Genomic DNA, 19,717 nt, shown 5'->3' with positions numbered 1-19,717 from the left:
CAGAACCCTGGTCATAAAATAGAGAAAGTAATGCAATCATGTTTTACCATCATACACATGTATGGTTGGCACCATTACCCATACATGGATAAGTTAACTGAATGTCCAGTGATCAATTTTTCAAAGGCAAACCTATTACTGTCTGCTGTGACCAACTCTGATGTTCAGTCAGTGATCTGTCAGCTGTGTGTTATGTGGAGTCTTGACCAGTTTGACAATAAGTCCTGCTGCTATGATAGCAGGCTGACATTGCATGTCGTTTTATAGAATTATTAATAGAGTTATGGTCCCTGTAGAGCTGATGTTGAACAACCAATTCATCTTCTGTACCAGTAATACTGGGGTTGGTTGCCAGCTTTTGTTGCATCCACAACCATGACACTGGCGGACTAACATTGTTGTGTAAGCCACGATTGTGAGACCAGTATAGATATGTTGCTGTCACACTGTCCCTCGACAGTGTAATACCCTTGTTACGTTGTATGTATATCATAAGCAAACTTCATATGTGCATTTCATGTCTAAAGTGAAACCTTACATCAATGTGTAAGCCTGATCTTGCATACAGGGCTGTTCAACCATACTAGTACATGCCCACAGGCATCAAATGTTACCAAGGAAACAAAGTAGCTAAAGCACAGACAGACAGATTAGATTGGCTGTGCTACGTTTTCATTATTTTTACTGCTCTGGGAGAACCTTTCAAACAAACTTGTTCATAGTCGCCAGATAAGGCCTCTACTGTATTGCCTGCCCATTCATGTCGTTAATATATTGATTGCTTTTATCTCTTATCTAGTTCAAACGTTGGAATGTTTGTTTCTATACTTGGCAACATAGCAACGTTGTGGACTTTGCCTCACAGCAACTCTACAAAGGCACATACAGCACGTAACTGGAGTGTCAACACTGATATTAGCATGCAATTAAAGGCACACTTAAGAAGCGATGTAAATTTTTGCGTTAGCACTGTACAGATGCAGCTGTGATGAGGTGTAGTCTCGGTACTTGCCCCATGTTTGTTATGTGGGCCTGTTCATGAGAAATTCCCTGATCTATCTAGCTGTTGGAAATAAAACCTTTAGCTTGGTTATTCTGCATTCAGAAATGTACAGGTCTGTGATAGTTGTTTGAGAGGATATTATTGTTACTGCTCTTTTGTTGTATATACATGTACATGACAGGATCTGTAGTTATACGTTGTTGACATGGAGGTCATAAGTACATGGACAGTTCAAGAAGCCATAACCTGATGCCAGCATAAGCATGAAACATGGAAGTGATCCTTTGTGAAGAATTGACATACCTGTTTTGTGATGAAGACTATATTGATGGTAGTTCGTAAATACTTTAGATGTCAAGCTTGACACAACTGTTGATTCAGTATTTATTTATAGGGCCAACGGTCAAAGGGATCAGTTTGAGTCTCTCAGTGCAAGTTTCTGCAGACAATGATAAAACACTGAACAGGACAAAGTACAAGTATGTTTGAGTAGATTTAACCTGCTGTGTTGACCCTGAGATTAACAGTGTTGACCTTGTGTTTCAGCCATGACCGTACCATGCAGGACATCGTGTACAAGCTGGTCCCAGGACTGCAGAAAGGTGAGAGAGGTCAGGTGGAAATCTAAGACAAACTAGCCAGTTTTTGACTGGGGGAGAATGGATGCAGTAAATATGGATAACGTTATAAAGAAGATTAATTAAGGTACAGTGTAAGTTGATACAGTATAGAAATTTGGCAGATTCAAACTTCACCTTGACTAGATTTCAGGCTCGTTGTGTGATATTTGCAATTGCACAAATACCTGTAAAGCCCCTAATCTATGACTTGGGAGATTAGAGGGTTATCTGTCTATTTCTGGTAGGATGACATTCAAGATTGTCCCTGTTAGTGAGTAAGTAGGTTAAATGTCACTTAATGAGCTGTCAGCGGCTTCAAACTGTAATTGCAGCTGCAGTCAGACAGCCACAGGCCATTTACAAATTGGATTTTCGTCAGATATGTGAATTTCTGCAAGTGCAGCATTTAACCCAAACAAATTTGATATAGTATTGATACACGTTTCTTATTTTTGCTAGATTTTTTTTCATAAAAACAAGGTAGTAAACATTGACATATGTAATATTCATGCATGTACATGTATGTGAAAACTTGAGATCTTTCCTGTTATATTTTTATCTTTCCCTGCTGTTTTCGAAAAATACTGTTTTAATTTATCAATGGGAAGACATAAACCAACAGACATAAACCCTTGAATTTAAAAAAAGTTTAAACCCTGGTTGTAACCTGAAACTTTAGTCTCACAAGGCAACCTGCATGTAAAAACTGATGCTTTACACAAAGTCTGGTTGCTCAAGGAGGTTGGGTAACCTTCACATGTATTTCCAGCACTGGTGGGGTGTTGTTGTCCCTGCTGTTTGCACAAGGTCTGCCCTGTCAGAACTGGAGGGAGTTTTAGTTACAAGTAGTGGGGTAATCTTATCTGAGTGTTAATTGTTGTGTCAATGAAGCATGCGTTCTGGTATTTTAACACTCCTGACTGCTGGGGGTAAGCTGTGAGGTTGGCTGGGGTCAGGGGCACCTATTGGGGGGCGTGTAGCGACAAGGTTTTAACACTGAACCAAGTGGCCTGGTGAAACAGATTAGTGCTAATTGCTACATGTTGAGCAGTGCTACAGGCAAAGTTTTGGTACTTCTAATATCCTTGTCAGTATGGAGTATTGTTAAATGAATGGGTTGTGATTACTATGCATGTTGTTAGTTTTTAACTAGGTGTTGATGGACTTACTGCTGTGTCAGCTTTATACAGTATACAAAAAGGAAGATAACAAAAAAGAAAGCTATTCCCTTAGAATATAATTTCACTGGTGTGAAATGCTTAAGAATATAGGTGATCTTCATATCATTTTACATACTGTGTTTACAAAAACTTTGAAATAGAGTGAGGTGTATCCACACCGGCAAGATGATGTATTCTTAATTAATGACACTGCAGTTGGTATGCAGTATTACAGGCCACAGTTGCACTTAAGATTCACCTGTGTTTGTTTACACACATTTTGTTAACCACCAGTAACAAACAAACATGTTGACCAAGATGACAATGAAAGTTGTTTGTCTTCACAGCGGAGCTCAAGAAGCAGCAGGACTTCTACAAGAAGCGTGGCTTGCCATTTCCTGGACAACCACTTGGTCAGTTTCTTTTTCTCTCATTTAACATTGGTCACTTTGTTAAGGTGTAAAAAGATACCACTAGAGTTGCAGTCTCTTGTAGTCATAGTTTTGTTCACATATATGTATTAGAGAGCAACATTTTGTTTTGAGCATGCAAGGAGCATTTTGTTTTGTCAGCCCAACTGTTTCATCTGAGAGTACAGGTAGTATCATGTGGCTGGTAGAGACTCGAAATGTCAAGAAGATATGTCACCCTTCCCCCTAAGCAGTGGTCCTTGATTTCTCCCTGGAACGAAGCAGGCCAAGAAAGGAGACCTTGTACCCTCTAAGCTGGCAGCATTATTAGAAGTCACATAAATCACTGCCTATGCAGGTAAAAGGATGATGAGGTTACGACGCCCAACTGCCTGCTGTGCTGTCTTACAGCTAACCCAGCCATAAAAGCCTTTCAGTGGTTACGTAAGCCTCAAGACTCTCTCTTGAACAATTCAACTGTTCAAGTATTAAATTTGAAATGCCCTTGAAAGCCAGCCATCGTCATGGGCTATAAATTCTGGCTGGGGAAAAATTTAGTTTATGGTATAACAGCCTGTTTGAACAGGAAATCTGCATTAAATCAGACTGCCAGAAAATAGAACATGCTCATTGAGAAAAGGGCATCTGGCTGATTGTGATAAAGTTTCTATGGATGTGTAGATGCATCTTCCTTTTAAATAAGGAGTATAGCTGTCACTGTGTATGATTTGTTATTTTACAACCTCATTGAAAAGACAGTAAACAATTACATAATTGACAGCTCTTTGTCTTATGCACAGTGCTAATGAAGAAAGGAACCTACCAGGGCTTGTAATGGCTTCATTACAAATGCTTGCATCTTTCTTTTGATACTAGAGCAGCCATAGATTTATCTAAGAGGATTTGTTTAGCTGTTTCATGGGACTGAAGTAAAGAATGTTATGGAAGGTCAAGTGCCATTATGAGGAAATGGATGGGCAAGGCTGCAAAGCTGTTGACTAATGGGCAATTTGAGTTGGGGATCATCGTTAGAGAGAGGTGAAGAAAGGAAAGGACAAATCATTATTGGTGGGGAAGAAAGAAGAGACATTATGATTTATGAGGGAGGGACCATTACTTGATAAGGGGAAATGAGGCATTTTAAAGACAAATTAAGGATAACACGTTCAGTAGATTATGTAACAAATACGGCAGATAGAGAAATCCATACTACATGTGTATTTTGGGAGGTTCCTCAGATGTCATGTACAAATGTGCCTGTTAACATATACCATCCATGTTAATTTTATGGTAGTAAATAAAGATGGCAACCATGCTACAAAATGTTATTCCAAACAGTTCTCGCATTGATATGAAAAAAAGCTGCAAAGTTCCCAGTTTCTACAGTTGAGTGTTAACTTGCTGTTTTATGTCCAGATGGTGAAGAGGACAGCACTTGCAAGTCCTCAGCTTCCTCCTCCAAGTCAAAAGAGGATGAGGACAGTGACTATCATCGCAGTGATGAACAGGTGGGTTGTTGCTCCTTACAAACTAATGATGAAAATATTCTTTTCTCACTAATGCCAGTTAACATGGACTTGCCCAAAATACATACCACAAAGTGAAGCAATCTCGCTAATCATGATATCAGACTATACTCTCGATGAAGCTCTTCCATGAAACAAGGACATACCTGAAACAATACCTCGATTGACATCTACAGAGATGGATGTGTGTAGCCTGTAATGTCAGGAGATGTCAGCCTAAAGGTGGCTGACCCTGCCTAACTCTCCTGCCCAGGGTGCAAACTCTAGCCTGCTCTCTTGCCCAGGGTTAATCAGGACAGCATTGGGCATGCCGGAGGTCTAACCTGTCTGGGTATTGGGGTCATGATGGGAAGGAATCAGCGGCTTTAGTCTGGATTAGAGAGTAGGCTTTGTGGATGACAAGCAATCCTGGCTGGTGCATCAGGTTTCAAAATGTGTTCCTAGCAATTCAAGATTTACACAGTATTGTCAAACTCAATATATATTCTACAATTTACTGAATGTATTCTACTGTTCTTTGCAGGTGAATATCTGCCTGGAATGTAGCAGTAACAGAATGAGGGAGCTGAGGAAAAAATTTATCCGGTGCTCATCGCAGGCGACCATCAACCACCTGAGAAAATTCATTGCCAAAAAACTGGAGCTCAAAGAGCACTCCCAGGTAGTTCTTACCACACAGTAATTAGAGGATGCATGTGCCTTTTGATTGTGTTTCTAAAGTGGTTCAGGTAACGACCACCATCAGGCCCTTTGCACTAACAAGTGCCATGTGTATTTTACACTCTTTTACTTGTGGTTTGAGGGAAATACTCTAGAGATGTTGAAATGCTGACTGATCTGCTAGCTAAAAAGTATTCTAGAATTGGCAGATCAGGAATGTTCTGTTGCTGTGTACTTTGTAGGAAAGCAGTCTATCTTCATAAGATCTTCACTGTATTAGCTTCAGAACTATTCGCAATCCGGCATTTGCTGCTTTTTCAGCTCCACTTTTTATTCATTTTCATGGTGATTTTAGTTGTACTACTTCAAAAATAATGACTTGGAAAGTGAAGTCACTTTTTCCTGTTATGCCCAGGGCACATTGTAACAGTACACACTCAGGTAATTCACATAATGAGGAACATTTATAAGCCTTGGGTCTTATATGCAAATTGATTGCCAGTTTAGTTGCATGTAAGTTACCTTGGGCCCTGCAGGACGACTTGGCAACATCATTCATCATAGATGATAATATCACATGACTAACATGTGACCAGAGCATGCCAATCATAATGTTGAAAGCCTGTCAGTCGTGTGACTGAGGTTATCTTTGCCTCAAGCAGGTGGAGATTTTGTGCAACGAGGAGATTCTGGGAAAGGACCATACGCTCAAGTTCGTAGCCGTCACACGGTGGAGGCGCAAGGTACGTCCTGCATTCTGTATCAACCAGCACTACACTGTAAATGGATGACAACTTGTCATTGATTTTATCTAATCTCCATCCTTTCACACTTGGACAACCACACCTGACAAGGATTTCACTCCAGTGACTAGCTGCTGCAGAAGCAAAAACAAATTAAACAAGAAGTTACAGATTTCAGACTTTTGGGATTTTATTGGAACAACTGAGGAGATTGCATGACATAGTTTAATCCGTACTAGGACAGAAACTCTGCAGGGTTGGAGGGTAGCTCTTGCAAGTCTCTGCTTCCTGAATTCCCCCATGTTCAACTCTAATTCCTGGTGGCTCTCGGCCAGATTTCAGACCTTCAAGTTCATGCATTTCCACCCACAGACAACCCTCCCAAAACAGTACTTCCATACCTTGAAGTAGTAAGGAGACAAGATAGTAATTTAATAAACTCCCCACCTGTATTGTTTTAATTGCTACCTAGAGAACACAATACAATGTGGTCCAATATAGGTTACCTAAGTATTTGTCTTTGGTCCTCCCTTCTTCTTAGTACTTCTAGTTGTTGGTGGTTAAGATTTCATGGACCTAGTAGTAATTATAAGCATGAGACTTGTAGTAATAGTCAGTTAAAAGCAGTGTAAATGTCAGAGTACACTCTACTGAAATGTCAGACACAGTAGGCCTGTATCCAACATGTGATGCAACTGCAATTTATGTCCATATGGAGCAATAAATGGTGCGGGCAGTGTTTTAAACCCCAGCAACTGTCTGCCCTGATTCTCAGCCAGAAATACAATCATTAATATCAATCTTGGTGGGCAGAAAAGCCATAATGGAACCTCCACCCTTCCAGCTTCCCTGGAAAAATAATCCTCAGATTTATCAAGTACTGATGCTGGGGATCTGAGGCATGACAATCTCATTGTGCATGGAGGATTTGTCATGGGCTGGGGAGAGTGTCTGAATGTGAAAGTACATGTAATTGTTTAAGGAAATTTGTGCACTTGATGGTGATGGATTGAACGATTAGTGTTATAAATATTTTGTAGCAATTCAGACAAATGGCAGGTGTGTTGTATCCATAAATAATTGGGATCCAATTGTAGATGACACAGAACTGTTGAAGGAAATTTTGAACCTGTGATATGACTGACAACTTTTGAACTAGTATGTATTAGAGCACTAAGATAAGAAAGGGACATGGATGATCCACAAGGGTTGGTTTTAAAAACAAGGCTTAGCATTAAAACAGCATGCAGCCATTTAGAGTAGGAGTTGGCCAAAGGAATTCCCCGAGCTCAAGAGATTGGATTTTCCCTAGAGATGACGTACCATTGTTGAAACCAGCAGCAAGGCTGTGATGTGGTTGGTTGTTTGGCAATGTGAGGCTGGGGTTTGTTGTGGGTTGGAGTTGCAAGTACATGTAAGTGATCACAGTTTGTTTGGAAACAACATAGAACTGTTGACGCTTGCACTAATCCTGTAATGTAGGCGGCTGGGCCTGGGAGTTAGCTTGCTCGGGATGCCACTAAGACTGCACTTCTGTAGTCTATTACTCTGTGGTGTAAACATGAATCAAGTCAGAAGAAGAGGTGTTGTGAGATGTAAGAAGGTATCACATTAGACTAGTACTGTTGCCAGGCTGCTGAAAATTGAAGGGTTACTTCGACCTTGCAGTGCTGGCATGCTATCTGTCAAGTTGTTCTGGAGTGAAGGAGAGCCATTCAGATTTCAACAGGCACCCTGCTATCTGGAGTGGGAATGTCATGCCTGTCAGATAGATTTGTAAGGCTCTGCAAACCAGTTTCTGAGGTAACATCAGCACACTTAGTTTGGGCAGTTGCCCCATGAAAAATTTGAAACTGAAACTTTGCAGGTTGAGGAAAGGAAAGGATGCCTTGAAGTTCTTAATCTTATATTATCCTGCTCCTAATTATAAAGCATGGCAATGATTTTGACAATGCCTTTGTGCCTTTTAATGCTTGCTAGTGCTCATAAGAAACACATACTTGTCTCATTGTCCTAGTCACACCTGGTTGTGAAGGCCAGGTGTTGCTGGGACAGGTGTTTGCAGGTAAACATGCCTGTTCCATCTGGCAGAAAAGGGCAGTGAGGTGACAATTACATCAATTAATCAGCAATTGATAGTTGGTGGTTCACAACCTTTGATATGGCTGTAGAGAAATTCGTAAATATGAGGGGAAAAAAAAAGAACAAAAATGATTGCATTTTTGCAAAAAAGAGTGGAATTTGTGGAAAATGGAGGTGCTCCCAAAGTAACATAATGTGGCATGGAGTAGTAGAGTTCATCAAGCCCTGTGGAAGGTACTACTAGCCAAATGATTACTGAAAGGTCAGCAGATATAATCCCTTTGGGTGTGTAGCTATGAACTCAGTATATAAACAGCAACAAAATTGTAGTTGCTGTCTTAAAAAGAATGTTAGAGGTTAGACTGTTTTCAATGAGAGGTTGTCCAGTCCCCTTGGATAACTAATTCATTAGGTCTTGGGAGTAATCCAAATTTGTCCCAAACGTCTGACTGAAATCAGGGTTTTAAGTAGCTTTGACAGCATGTCACAAAATCTGCTCAGTTTGTGCATTACTTCTCTAGTGTACATCACACAAGTAAAACAGGATGTTATGCTATATTGGTGGGAATTGTGCTCAACATAATAATGAGATGGGTGCATGTGGAAACTACAAGCAGTGCTGGGCAGGATACATGTGCATTGCTCACTTTACTCACTATCCAGATTAGCGTCTATTGTTCCCATCTTTCTAAGGAAAGACATGCTAGAAAACTATTTCAGACCCTAGCTAGGCCCTCTAAATCCAGAAAAACGAGAAAAATGCTCTTCTCCGTGGATTGTTGCATGACAGATACCACACCAGTCTGGAGTTCCCAAGTGGAGGGATTTTCATACCCACCATGCAGTGTTACCACAGGCCTGGCATCATGCCAGTGACACATACAAATGTAGCTTCTGGGGATGGTTTATAATTTGCTTCATTTCCCTAAATGCTTTCCCCTGCTATTACCTCTGCCAGTGATTTGGCATGGATGTTATATGTTTTGCCAGCATTCATTGGTTTGTGCATGTATCTTCGGATATTTGTAGACAGGGTACCATAACTGAGAAATTTATGGATGTGGGTGATTTAAGGTTGTTCGTTACTCTCGTAGGAATATGTGATTTGATTTTAGAATAGATGCAGATCTGCATTTGGTAATGTTTCTAAAGGTTTTTAACGTTTGCATTTGCAAACACTATTCAGAATTTGTACAATCCATAATGTTTTTCTACAGTATTCAATTTTGGTGTTCATCCTTTTTTATATTCATACAAGTACACATGTACATCACATGTTCTGAGGAATTTTCATATCTCTGTTTGTGCTGCAATACAGCTTTAACCTTGGCCTCAGTGATGCACCTTTCCAGAACGATTTATGAACCATATGGATGGCTCCCTCTAATCGCAGTGGGTGGTGCTTATGCAGCTTACTTGACATATCACCCCAGGCTACCCAGATTACAGGACTAATCTATATGGATTGTCTGTGCCGACACAGCCATGTTAACAGCTATGGTACTGACTGGGATAGAAATGGATGTTTCTCAAATAAGCTAGCCATAATCAAAACCTGGCCTAGGCATTTGATCCATTTCAGTATGGAACGTGTTTCTACAAGGCTTTGGTTGTGTGTATCTTGGATATGTCATTTTACACATTGTAACTCTACTATCCATCTACATCATTTTTTGCTAAGTACATGTGTACATGAGTGTTCTAACTTTCCCTTGATAATCAGAATTAGAACATTGCAAGGGCTACGCAGAAATATTGAAGATGAGATGAGGGAACAAAAATAAATTATGACTTCTCTGATTACAGGTCCATCTCATTTAAAGAGAAATGGTCACAGATTAACAACATTTATTGGTTGAACTGGAAAAAACACAATCATGAATTTATAACAGTTTGCATCTGCAGCAATAATGATGGATGGTACTAAGTTAAAAATCATTGAGATAACATTACGTATGTTGACCTGATATATACATGTTCATGTATGGTTTGTGTTGATTTACTAGCTATACTGCTGCCATTACAGACACATAAAGCTGTTATGATTCAGCAGCTCCACAAATGTGCCAGAAAATTGGAAGCCCAGTCATAAAATGTTGGTAGTTCAGAATGGTGATGGGACCTGAGAGGTTTCCTTGCTAAAGGGGTCAGCTTGTGTTCATGATACCACACATTTGGGCAGTCAGTTGATTCCATTCTCGCTTCTCATCAGATAAACATTACTGTTGTGACTCTCCTAACCTTTTGTCTTTTCTTCCCTGCAGTCATCTCCGATGGTCCTGCACTACAGACCTGCGACTGTGGATATCTTTTGACACAGCAGCGTCCCATCAACAGATGTCTATTTATTCAGCCCTTAGAATCTATGTATGAACAGAGAGAAACTACGTTAACTATTCTGCAGCAGGAACGGATGGAATCAGCCCGTTTCCATGAGAATGGGAGAATTGTACAGAAGCTGTGTCCATGTCTGTCAAGGTGATGTCTGTGTCTGCCAACACCTTTTATGTCAATAGAGTAAGGCGACAGCCAAACAATGATTATGTGACTGTGAAGTACCAAAAATGTATTCTTTTTGTAAAAAAAATATGTATAGGTAAAAACTTAAAAAAATTGTGATCTGCAAAATATTAGAGAACAGCATATTTCATTTCCCACAATTCCAAGCCTGTCATACTGACGATCAGTATTTAATCTACAGATGTAATTGATTTATACATGAGGACAGAAAACAGGATTTGCACCACTCAGAACAGAATGTCTGGAATATTCTGTAAGGACTGGAAAGATGGAAAAATGGGCTGAAAATATTGACAAGCCCTTTAAGCCCTCATGTCTGCCAGCAGTCTGGCAGTTTTCATATGGTGCGTACGTGAAGAGGAATTAAATCATGTCTGATAAGTATACTGTACTTACATCTGTATGTGGAAGAAAACAGCAAAACCTAGCAGGCTACCTACCTTATTGCTTAGATCAGAGAACCTGCTATCCTGAGAAGTAGTTTTCCACCCAAGTGGAGAATCTGACCAGAAAGGACTTCCAACCATGCTGTTGTCCAACATGATCCAACCAACTGCCAACCACTGCAGCAATTACAAGATGACTGTCTGCTGTCAATTGACCATTTTTTCTGGAACAAAAGAGGATAACTGACTGAAAACACTTCTGTTTTGTGGTAAATTGAAAGGGAATTATTAATCTGTAAATCCATTTGCCTACTTTCCTTTCATGCATCTGTCAATATGAAGGTAGGTAGGGCAGACATGCTCAGTTGGAGAAGAAATCTGGCACCAGCAAAACAGTCTGTCACAAAACATTATATTATGTGAGTCTGCTTTTTTTTTACTAAGGGAAAAATAGATGTATATGCTCCTTTCACCAATGTTAACCCATTGTCTGACATATTAAAAGTTGAGAACAATGCAGAAAATGCCAAGGCTTTTGGTTGGTGATAGAATATTAGTCTGCCCACCCTCATCTTTTGACAGGTGCATTATTAGTTCACAGTTTGTGTTACATGTCATTTCTGTGCTTTGCTTGGACTCTGCAGCTCTCACGATCAGTGTTAGGCTTGTGAATGGAATTGTGCCTGGATCTTGGCACATTCTAATTCCATTTTCCAAGTCATAACTATTGAAGGAGAGGTACAGGTGTGAACCCTCTGCTGTCAGACTTGTTTTTATGCACTGTGATTGCAATAGATCGGTTTCAACAGACCACAAAAAGTAGGTGAAAATGTCTTGCTGTGTTGGCCCCATTGTGTACCAGACACCAGATGGTAGCAGTTTCTCCACCCCCTCCCTCTGTCCCAAGACTGTTGCAATATTTATATCAGACTTGATATGTGGCAGGTGACACTATTACTTGCACCTTGTGGCAAATGCTTAGGGGAGCTGACTGTCATGCAGAGCTGTGTGCTAGTGTGTTTAACAGGTCTCTTTAGGGCCATGCCTAGTCTGTCATAGACTGGGATGCATCTTACATATACAGTACTACTGTATGGTTTACTACCTTGATCACTTCACTGCCCAAAAGTCTGGTACCAGTTAATGGCAGATCAAATGGGGTTGGTTCAGAGTGGCAAAATCCTCTTGCAGCATGGCAATGGGGTTTAAACATGCACTCAGAAGTTCAGTCCCAGGTACACTGCTTCAAAAAGATATTCTATACACAAACTAATCAATCACGAAAGGCCAAAGGTTTCAATAGTCTGTCACTAACACTGGGTGCCAGGATATTAGGCAGGGAAGTGGTCAGAGGAGCAAATGGAAGCTGGAAGAGGATGCGTACCAGGCTAAGTTTGTTACTTGCTTCTCAGAACATTTCAGGATAAAGCAGATGAAGTGTAGAGACTCTGTATCGTTAGGCAAACAATATTTTTATCAATGGACTAAATCAATAATTGATACCCAAATTACCAGATTGCCGGATTAGGGTTAACCCTTCACTCTGTATCTCACTAGTATAATATATGAGAGTCAAATTTGTGCATAAGTTCACTTGTTAAGCACAGAGTGTTCTTGATGTGGCAGTAGATGAGCACAAGAGGACTCAGTTGTGCTTCTCACTACAAGGGGAAGTAGAGAGGCTGGAACAGTTCTTTGCAGCTGTTGTAATTTTCAAGCAATACAGATTTTGTGCAAAGATGAGCCCCAACAAACCAGAGAGAAGCAACAATGAGAAGCGAGTAACTGACTTAGTATGGCCTTACTGCAGTCCTACATGTACATTGTCATGTAGTGTATGCAGACTGTGAGTGGACCAAGTTACAATGTACATGCTAGAATCTTTATGGTGGCAAACCTTTGTACAAATGTACTTACAAAATATACCACTGGCAGCAAATGGTGTAAGGCCAAGACATGGGTTACATTTTACAAATCAGGATAGATGCGCTCTCCATGCAGGTACCATTTTGTATTGTGGCGATCATATCTGTGCTTTGACAAGAATCAAAGCTGGTACAAACTTGAAGAGAATGAGTGCTAAGATATAGGTTTAATAATAACTTTGTTGAACTGTGACATTTAGCATAATAGGTTTAGTAATGTAGTAAATGTGGGATCACTTCTGTCTGTATTAGATTCAAACAAAAGAACAATGCTTTGTATGATTCATAGGGTGACAAATCAGTTTACAATCAGTTGTTCATTTTCTTCAAATCCCTGAACATGGCTATGCACTTACTTTGACGTAGGTCAAACTTGGCACATTTTGATTTTATATTTATACATTTCATACATGTTACTCATTGTCCAGTGGTGCTTCTCATGGTTGCCATGGCAACTTTATTTATTCCATGATTGATCGGGACGTGAGATGAAGTATGTATAGAGTAGATGATAAGGTATCCCAGATGAATTTATGACAGGTTTTTGAAACCAAAATCTTTGTATATGTAATTAAGACACTGGATGTGTAATAACCCAGGAGGGATGACCCTGGGGATTTTGTATGCATGGCTGTGGCATTGCCTGAGAGACCTTGTTACCTTTTCCATTATCTCCATCCACATTCCAATTGAAGGCTGAACATTAGGGACTGCCTAATTGCATGGTGAGGTTTGTAGCCAATGTGTACTTCTGTACTGGATGTTCTCTTGTTTTACAGTGTTGCACTCACACTTGTCATTCAGTTAAAGCAGGTACATGTGTACATGCATATTTGAGAGAATCTTCAGAGGCTATTTCTGTATTGTCTGAAATTACCGACAACAGTGTACCAATGATAGAAGTACTCAGAAAGTACATATTGTACATGGTACATGTGTATGTTACATGTACAAGTAGGAATTCCTACATTATGGATTAAATAAATGATGTTGAGATGTCTGGATCATCGAATCATGGTGTAGTACATATTTTTGTACCCCCTCCAAATTTCATTTCTTGGGATACTAGAATGACAGAGTTGAATATCAGCAGATGAAAATACCGTCAGTTTATTGATGTTTTGTACAAATTCTACTCAGGCCACCCAAACAGGTTGATGTAAACGTGAAGAAAGTGAAAAGTTCATTTCTTGTAAAAGATCAAAACTACTGTTATAAGTGGTACTTAATACTGTACATGTACTCCAAGACCTTTATGATCAATCTAGAGGTATAACTATAACAGTTACTCCTCTGTTTATCAAGTTGGTAAAAGTATTACTTTTTACATTACTTAGTAATGTTCCTCTGGGGATGTACATGACAACACCTGCCATAGAACTTATTCTTTCAATGTTGCATCTTATTTCTCCATCGGGAAAGTTAAGATCCCAAATGTAGCTTGTTGACCCAACAGGTCAAGGTCACACATATGTCAAGGTCACAAATATACTACAAGGTTATCATGATGGGTCAAAGGTCATCCCTTACATATAGGTTACTGTGCCACATGCTGCTCATTGTTGCTTTGTTAGTTTAGCTGTAGATCTGCATTGAAGGTTATTCTAACGTTATAAACTCCCTACAGATGTGTATACAAACCTCCGATAATGGAAGGAAAAATGGGTTTCGTAGGCCTCAGAATCAAATGTCAAATAATGTTACTAGTGTCTGTCTGCTGCCCAGCTGTAAAATTATTGTCCAGAATCGATGAATTATGTAGGGCATAGAGAGGAAAGCAGTCAGATTTAGAAGTGAAAAAATGTCATGACATTGAAAGATGATTTATATGGTCTGTATAAGGACTAGTAAGATGCGGTATGGTGGTATGTGTGAAATATTCTTTTATCTTAGCAATATATTCTTTCATCTTAGCAACATAGCAACCAAATCAATTATGGTCACATCAGTATACAGTGTTGCTTGTAGTTCTACTCTGCACTGATCAGTGTGAGTCCAATGGAGAAGGGGGATATGGTCATGAAAATTTTATAAACGTCAAATACCCCCATGTTTTGTAGGGATCAATGTTGTCAAACAATATAAGGGGCAGTTGTGGGTTGTGAAACCCTCACACATGTACACCCCTTGGTTTACATTGATGGGTGCTTCGATACTCTTGTCAGCCTCATGCAGTTTGTATTTTCTATATTGCACGCTTTGCTGCACCTTGTACAGCACTGATGTAGAATTGCTCCTGTCTATCCTGTCTCCAGGCCAGCAGACTGTGTACATGTATTCCAGTAATGGACATATTGCCAGGCGCGCAGGGAGAATTGAATACCATGCTGTTGCAGCAGTCATGAAAGTAGTAGTGGTCATTTTGCACCATATGATATTTGTGTCCATTTGTAATAATAAAGATGTATCATTTCTTATTGAAACTGTCTTCTGTTGTTTCTTTGGTCAATATGCACCCCTTTTATATTTAAAATGCAAAACAGAAACTTACCATGTAACAGCCAACCTTGCGGGAGTTACTGTACAAATGTTGATGGGCAGCTTGAATCAGTCTGGGAGGTAATGGGAAATCATCTAGAATGCTATGTTGAGCTGTACGGATACTTAAGTACTGTATCTCTAAACCATGAGCAGCCAATCATATAAACCTTGTTAGACAAACCATAATGAAGCAAATAAAAGGCTATTTGTAGAATTACACGTAGTCCACAAAACTCAGTCACTCCAACAAGGGAATCACAATGGAACATTCAGTATCATAGATGTGACATGGTATTCTTGCAGGTACTGGCAAGGCAATGTGTTAAGAGCGCCTCCTAGTGAGAAAAGTTTATATTACAGGCACCCAAGTCATACACAGGTATTGAAGGTAATGAAAACAGCCCTGTGAATTAATTGACCATAAAATGGGCATTCTTTTACAGGCCACAGCAGATAATGATGTCTGGCTAGTATCAAGGCTTTAAAAGATAAGTAATGTGGTTGTACCATACAGTTCTTGAAAACTTTTATTTCAAACACCAAGAATCACCTTTCAAATTGAGACATCATAATGCTCACAATTATCATTTATAACGTTATAAGAAACATTTCACATTTTCCGATATAAATGGAATGAAACCAAAGAACTAGAAACAGTAACTGATGCTGTGAACACACAACATGGTATCACCAGAAAAGGTACTGAGTATACTTTATCAGACACACACACATATTGCAGACTGTTACAGTATGTTAAACATTAAAATTAAGGTTACAATATTTGAAAAGTACTTACTTTGCCTGAATGGGTCTTAAAAGGACATCAGGGAATGTGTGGGTAAGGCTCATTTGTATCTGTCTAGTTACACATAAATTACATGCAACAGCACCACAATGTTACAACAGTTACCATGATTGTTCTGTTATTGTCCTTTTTAGTTAAATACAGTATGGCTGCCTCTGCCTAACTCCATAACCAATACAAGTTTGGTTCCAAATGGCTACCTTAGCATGCTTTTTAAGATAGTAGCTCAATCCGCACCATTGACATCAGTACATGCTAACAATGTAATTTCTTCTTTATTCCTGGCTAATAAGCATATCATGACAATATTTAAGTTGATAAACAACAACATCTCTATCAACAAGATATCATGACCTTATAAACGTTCCTCATCAGACAGACATAATGATATATACAACCAGCTATTGACCAATATGTATCCTGTTAGGTTTCTAATCATATCTGGTTGTCCATTATCCTAGGAATGGATCAGTCTTGACTCCTGAGTCCCCTGATCATCAGTCCAGTCCTACATCATGGAAGGACTTGTTGTCCTTGTAGAGCTGCACTGCCTGGACGTGCAGCTGGGTGGCGTGCATGCACACCTGCACAGCCATCTGCCCATACATCCTCTCCATCCACCTGAGGAACAAATTGCAGATTGTCAAGTTGTTATACATGTATAATTCATTCTAACGTGCTATATCGCAGTTGTATTCCATGGAAGGAAAGAGATTTTGACACGTTGAAGTCCCCAGAAAACATTCTATCAGGTCGCTATTTGGATTTCCTCCTATTAGTCCACACAAACCTGATTTGTAGTGTATTAAATAATGACATGTAGATCCTTGGAGATGACAAGTCTGATGTGAAAGTGTCACCACTGCTACCCTATATGTGTGGCCTATTAAAGTTGGAGCAAGCTACATGTATGAACTAAATCCTAACCAACCAACCAACAACCAGCATTGTGACTTTGTGACACTACCTCACCACCACACAATGTGATGTTCTTTCTTGTCACTCCTCACCTGTTAAGGTTAGGAAATCGCTGATCACTCAGGTGGAATCCGCTCAGTTCTTGGAAGGCTGGAAAACGTTCGAACCATGGCCAGACCAGGAAGTCCAGTATTCTGTGAACAGGTAAAAAAACAGGTTGTAGATGTGGCACTTCCTTAAACATGGTCATGCCATTTAATACAGTGGACCTGTTTTTAAAATTCAGCACCAGTGTTACCCTGTTTATACTATCACCAGTGTTGTTACCCTGTTTATACTGTTCGACTGCGATGGACGAACATCACTATCACCCATACAATGTATGTTTCAACATAACTCATAAGGTTAGGGTTGGTGAAACGCAATTGAGTTTTAAGAACGTAAGGGTGTCAATTCATAAAGGTGAAACTATATATCACCCCTGGGTTGCTACCTGGGTTCTGGTATAGCCTATGTGTTGTTAATACCTGCCCTTTCATATTGCCCCTGAGTTGCTACCCTGGTCATACCATCACCCCTGGATTATTTGCCCAGGTTCTGCTATACATGTAGGCTAGAATGACCTATGTCTTGTTATATGGGCTTTCTTATATCAACCCTGGGCTTATGTTACCTGGGTTTGTTGCCCCCAAAGAAAGGTGTGCCCAGTTGGGTGATTTCAGCCTCCAGTGGCTCCAACCCTGTCAGTAGGGCTTCCTCTGCCTCCTTGTCTGTTGCCGTGGACTTACAGTACGCTGGATATGCACCGAGTGGAACCTACAGCAGCATAGGCAACTTCAAACTATGTCCTTCAACACAGTCTTCAACACAAATTTTCTATATCATGATTCTTTAGTCTCAAAACATAATTAATGTAACATTAACCCTGTTAAGCTGTTTAGAAAAAACAGAAAAGGTTTTGGCACACTCCATGATCGTGGCCTTAGCTCACCACTGGGTCAAAAGCGCTGACGAGCAGCTTGATCCTGGCCTTGTCATATGGGACCTTCGGGAACAGGACATTCTGGCTGAACGTCTCATCCAGATATTCACAGATGACGATCGACTCCCACAGCAGGTGGTCATCCTGCTCCAGGCCTGGAGTCTGGGGGAAGGGGGAAATGTTACAAGACCAAATTGAAAGTAGGATACAGTATTTTCAATCCTATAGTACACTAAGAGTAGAAGAGCCCCCTAGGGGGACAGAAGTGTACTGCATGACTACCCACTTACCCTGCCAGCAGGGAATTTTTCCAAGTACCACTTGGGCTTGTCACGGAGCCTGATATTCACTTGCTCATACCTGCACAAAGGAAAAAGAGGGAATGATGAAGGATGCCCATTGTTGTTTTTGTACTAAATGTTTTTTGGAAGGAATTTTCAAAGTAACAAAGTTGTAACCATCTATGTGTAACTACTATACTGTCCTTATATTCAATGCTGTTATTATATTAAAGTTTTATGATATAATTACGATATGAAATATGATAAACCACTTACTCCACACCCTTGGCAGCAAGTACCAGCCGCACCCTCTCCGTAAAGGGGCAGAAGCGGTTGCCATAGAGACGAAGCTTCCCCGGCTCCAGGGGTGGGAACTCTGAATCTGGAGTGCAACCAAAAAGGAAGATGTCACAGTATTTGTCAGTAGCTGGGCTGGGTACGTGGTCAGGTTCAGAGAAATATACACCACTATTATATGTACATTAGATAGAACGTAGATATGAATTATTGTTGGCATCTCCGCAGTGTTGCCACAAGTCAAAGGCAAAGGCATTTGCCCAGGCAGCTCATGCCTTATGACATCAGCATGTGTTCGTGTGACGTATTGAACCCCAAAATCAACACGAACAGAGATACACAATTTCTGATGATTAGAAGCCAGATCAATAGTTACTGAGTTTGGTTATAATTCCAGCTCAACCATACAAACACTTCGTTTCAGCATCCACAATAACCATTTATACTAACGATCTATTGCAAATCCACCTTGTCTGCCACCACGCCTCATCAGACGCATGATTTACAGAGGTATATGCATAAATGACAATATGAGAAGAAGGAATCCTTGTCTTACCGCCCCCGTACGCCCGCTGATCCATGTTGTAAGACGGTAGGCCCTGCTAAGATGCTACAGGGAGAGGGGAAGGTCTTGGTGTTCTTGTTCTTCAGGAGACAACAGCTCGTACCTTCTTAAAGGGGTGAATCTTCGGGCACGACGAACCCGGAAGTGCGCCACTCCCCCTACATGTACGAGACATAAAGCGGTTCAAAGTTCGTATGTCTAATGTCGGCTAAGTGACGGTGGCGAAGTACTAGTGAGGCAGGCTCTGGCTGGAGCTTACCAGATATTGAACTACAGTGCCACGATCTCGTGCCTTCGCCACTGAATATTATGTTAAACAGAGTTTCAGTAGTTTCACACTGGTCTGAAATCAT

At 40.2% G+C, this 19,717-nt stretch overlaps 2 protein-coding genes across 3 annotated transcripts; one reads left to right on the top strand and one right to left on the bottom strand.

Moving 5' to 3' along the window:
* Positions 1-1,526: 1,526 nt before the first annotated feature.
* LOC109475565 (polycomb group RING finger protein 3-like) lies at positions 1,527-15,471 on the top strand. Of its 2 annotated transcripts, none has more exons than XM_019776241.1 (6): positions 1,527-1,605; positions 3,131-3,196; positions 4,610-4,701; positions 5,243-5,380; positions 6,042-6,122; positions 10,469-15,471. In XM_019776241.1, the coding sequence occupies exons 1-6, from the start codon at positions 1,563-1,565 to the stop codon at positions 10,517-10,519; spliced, it is 471 nt and encodes a 156-aa protein (XP_019631800.1). In that variant the 5' UTR covers positions 1,527-1,562; the 3' UTR covers positions 10,520-15,471. The 2 variants fall into 2 exon arrangements, with proteins under 2 accessions (XP_019631800.1, XP_019631799.1); XM_019776240.1 differs by having other exon boundaries at positions 6,039-6,122.
* Positions 15,472-15,911: 440 nt separating this feature from the next.
* LOC109475563 (pyrimidodiazepine synthase-like) lies at positions 15,912-19,539 on the bottom strand. The gene is made up of 7 exons (XM_019776239.1): positions 19,356-19,539; positions 18,779-18,884; positions 18,512-18,581; positions 18,231-18,383; positions 17,913-18,055; positions 17,332-17,433; positions 15,912-16,942 (listed from the first exon to the last, which is right to left on the bottom strand). Exons 1-7 carry the CDS (start codon positions 19,378-19,380, stop codon positions 16,819-16,821), a joined length of 723 nt encoding a protein of 240 aa, XP_019631798.1. The 5' UTR covers positions 19,381-19,539; the 3' UTR covers positions 15,912-16,818.
* Positions 19,540-19,717: the final 178 nt, after the last annotated feature.

Source organism: Branchiostoma belcheri, unplaced genomic scaffold (genome assembly GCF_001625305.1).
Source record: "Branchiostoma belcheri isolate BF01 breed outbred unplaced genomic scaffold, Haploidv18h27 scaffold34, whole genome shotgun sequence".
NCBI lineage: Eukaryota > Metazoa > Chordata > Leptocardii > Amphioxiformes > Branchiostomatidae > Branchiostoma > Branchiostoma belcheri.
Note: the sequence above shows the minus strand (reverse complement) of the source record. Positions and strands in the feature narration are given on the sequence as shown.

Excerpts from the sequence above, each read along its gene's own strand:
- LOC109475565 (XM_019776240.1), top strand. The coding sequence starts at position 1,563 with ATGCAGGACATCGTGTACAAGCTGGTCCCAGGACTGCAGAAAG. Across the intron at positions 1,606-3,130 it reads GGTCCCAGGACTGCAGAAAG|CGGAGCTCAAGAAGCAGCAG; the intron begins GTGAGAGAGGTC and ends TTGTCTTCACAG. Across the intron at positions 4,702-5,242 it reads ATCATCGCAGTGATGAACAG|GTGAATATCTGCCTGGAATG; the intron begins GTGGGTTGTTGC and ends TGTTCTTTGCAG.
- LOC109475563 (XM_019776239.1), bottom strand. The coding sequence starts at position 19,380 with ATGGATCAGCGGGCGTACGGGGGCG. Across the intron at positions 18,885-19,355 it reads TCAGCGGGCGTACGGGGGCG|ATTCAGAGTTCCCACCCCTG; the intron begins GTAAGACAAGGA and ends GTTGCACTCCAG. Across the intron at positions 16,943-17,331 it reads CGATTTCCTAACCTTAACAG|GTGGATGGAGAGGATGTATG; the intron begins GTGAGGAGTGAC and ends TTTGTTCCTCAG.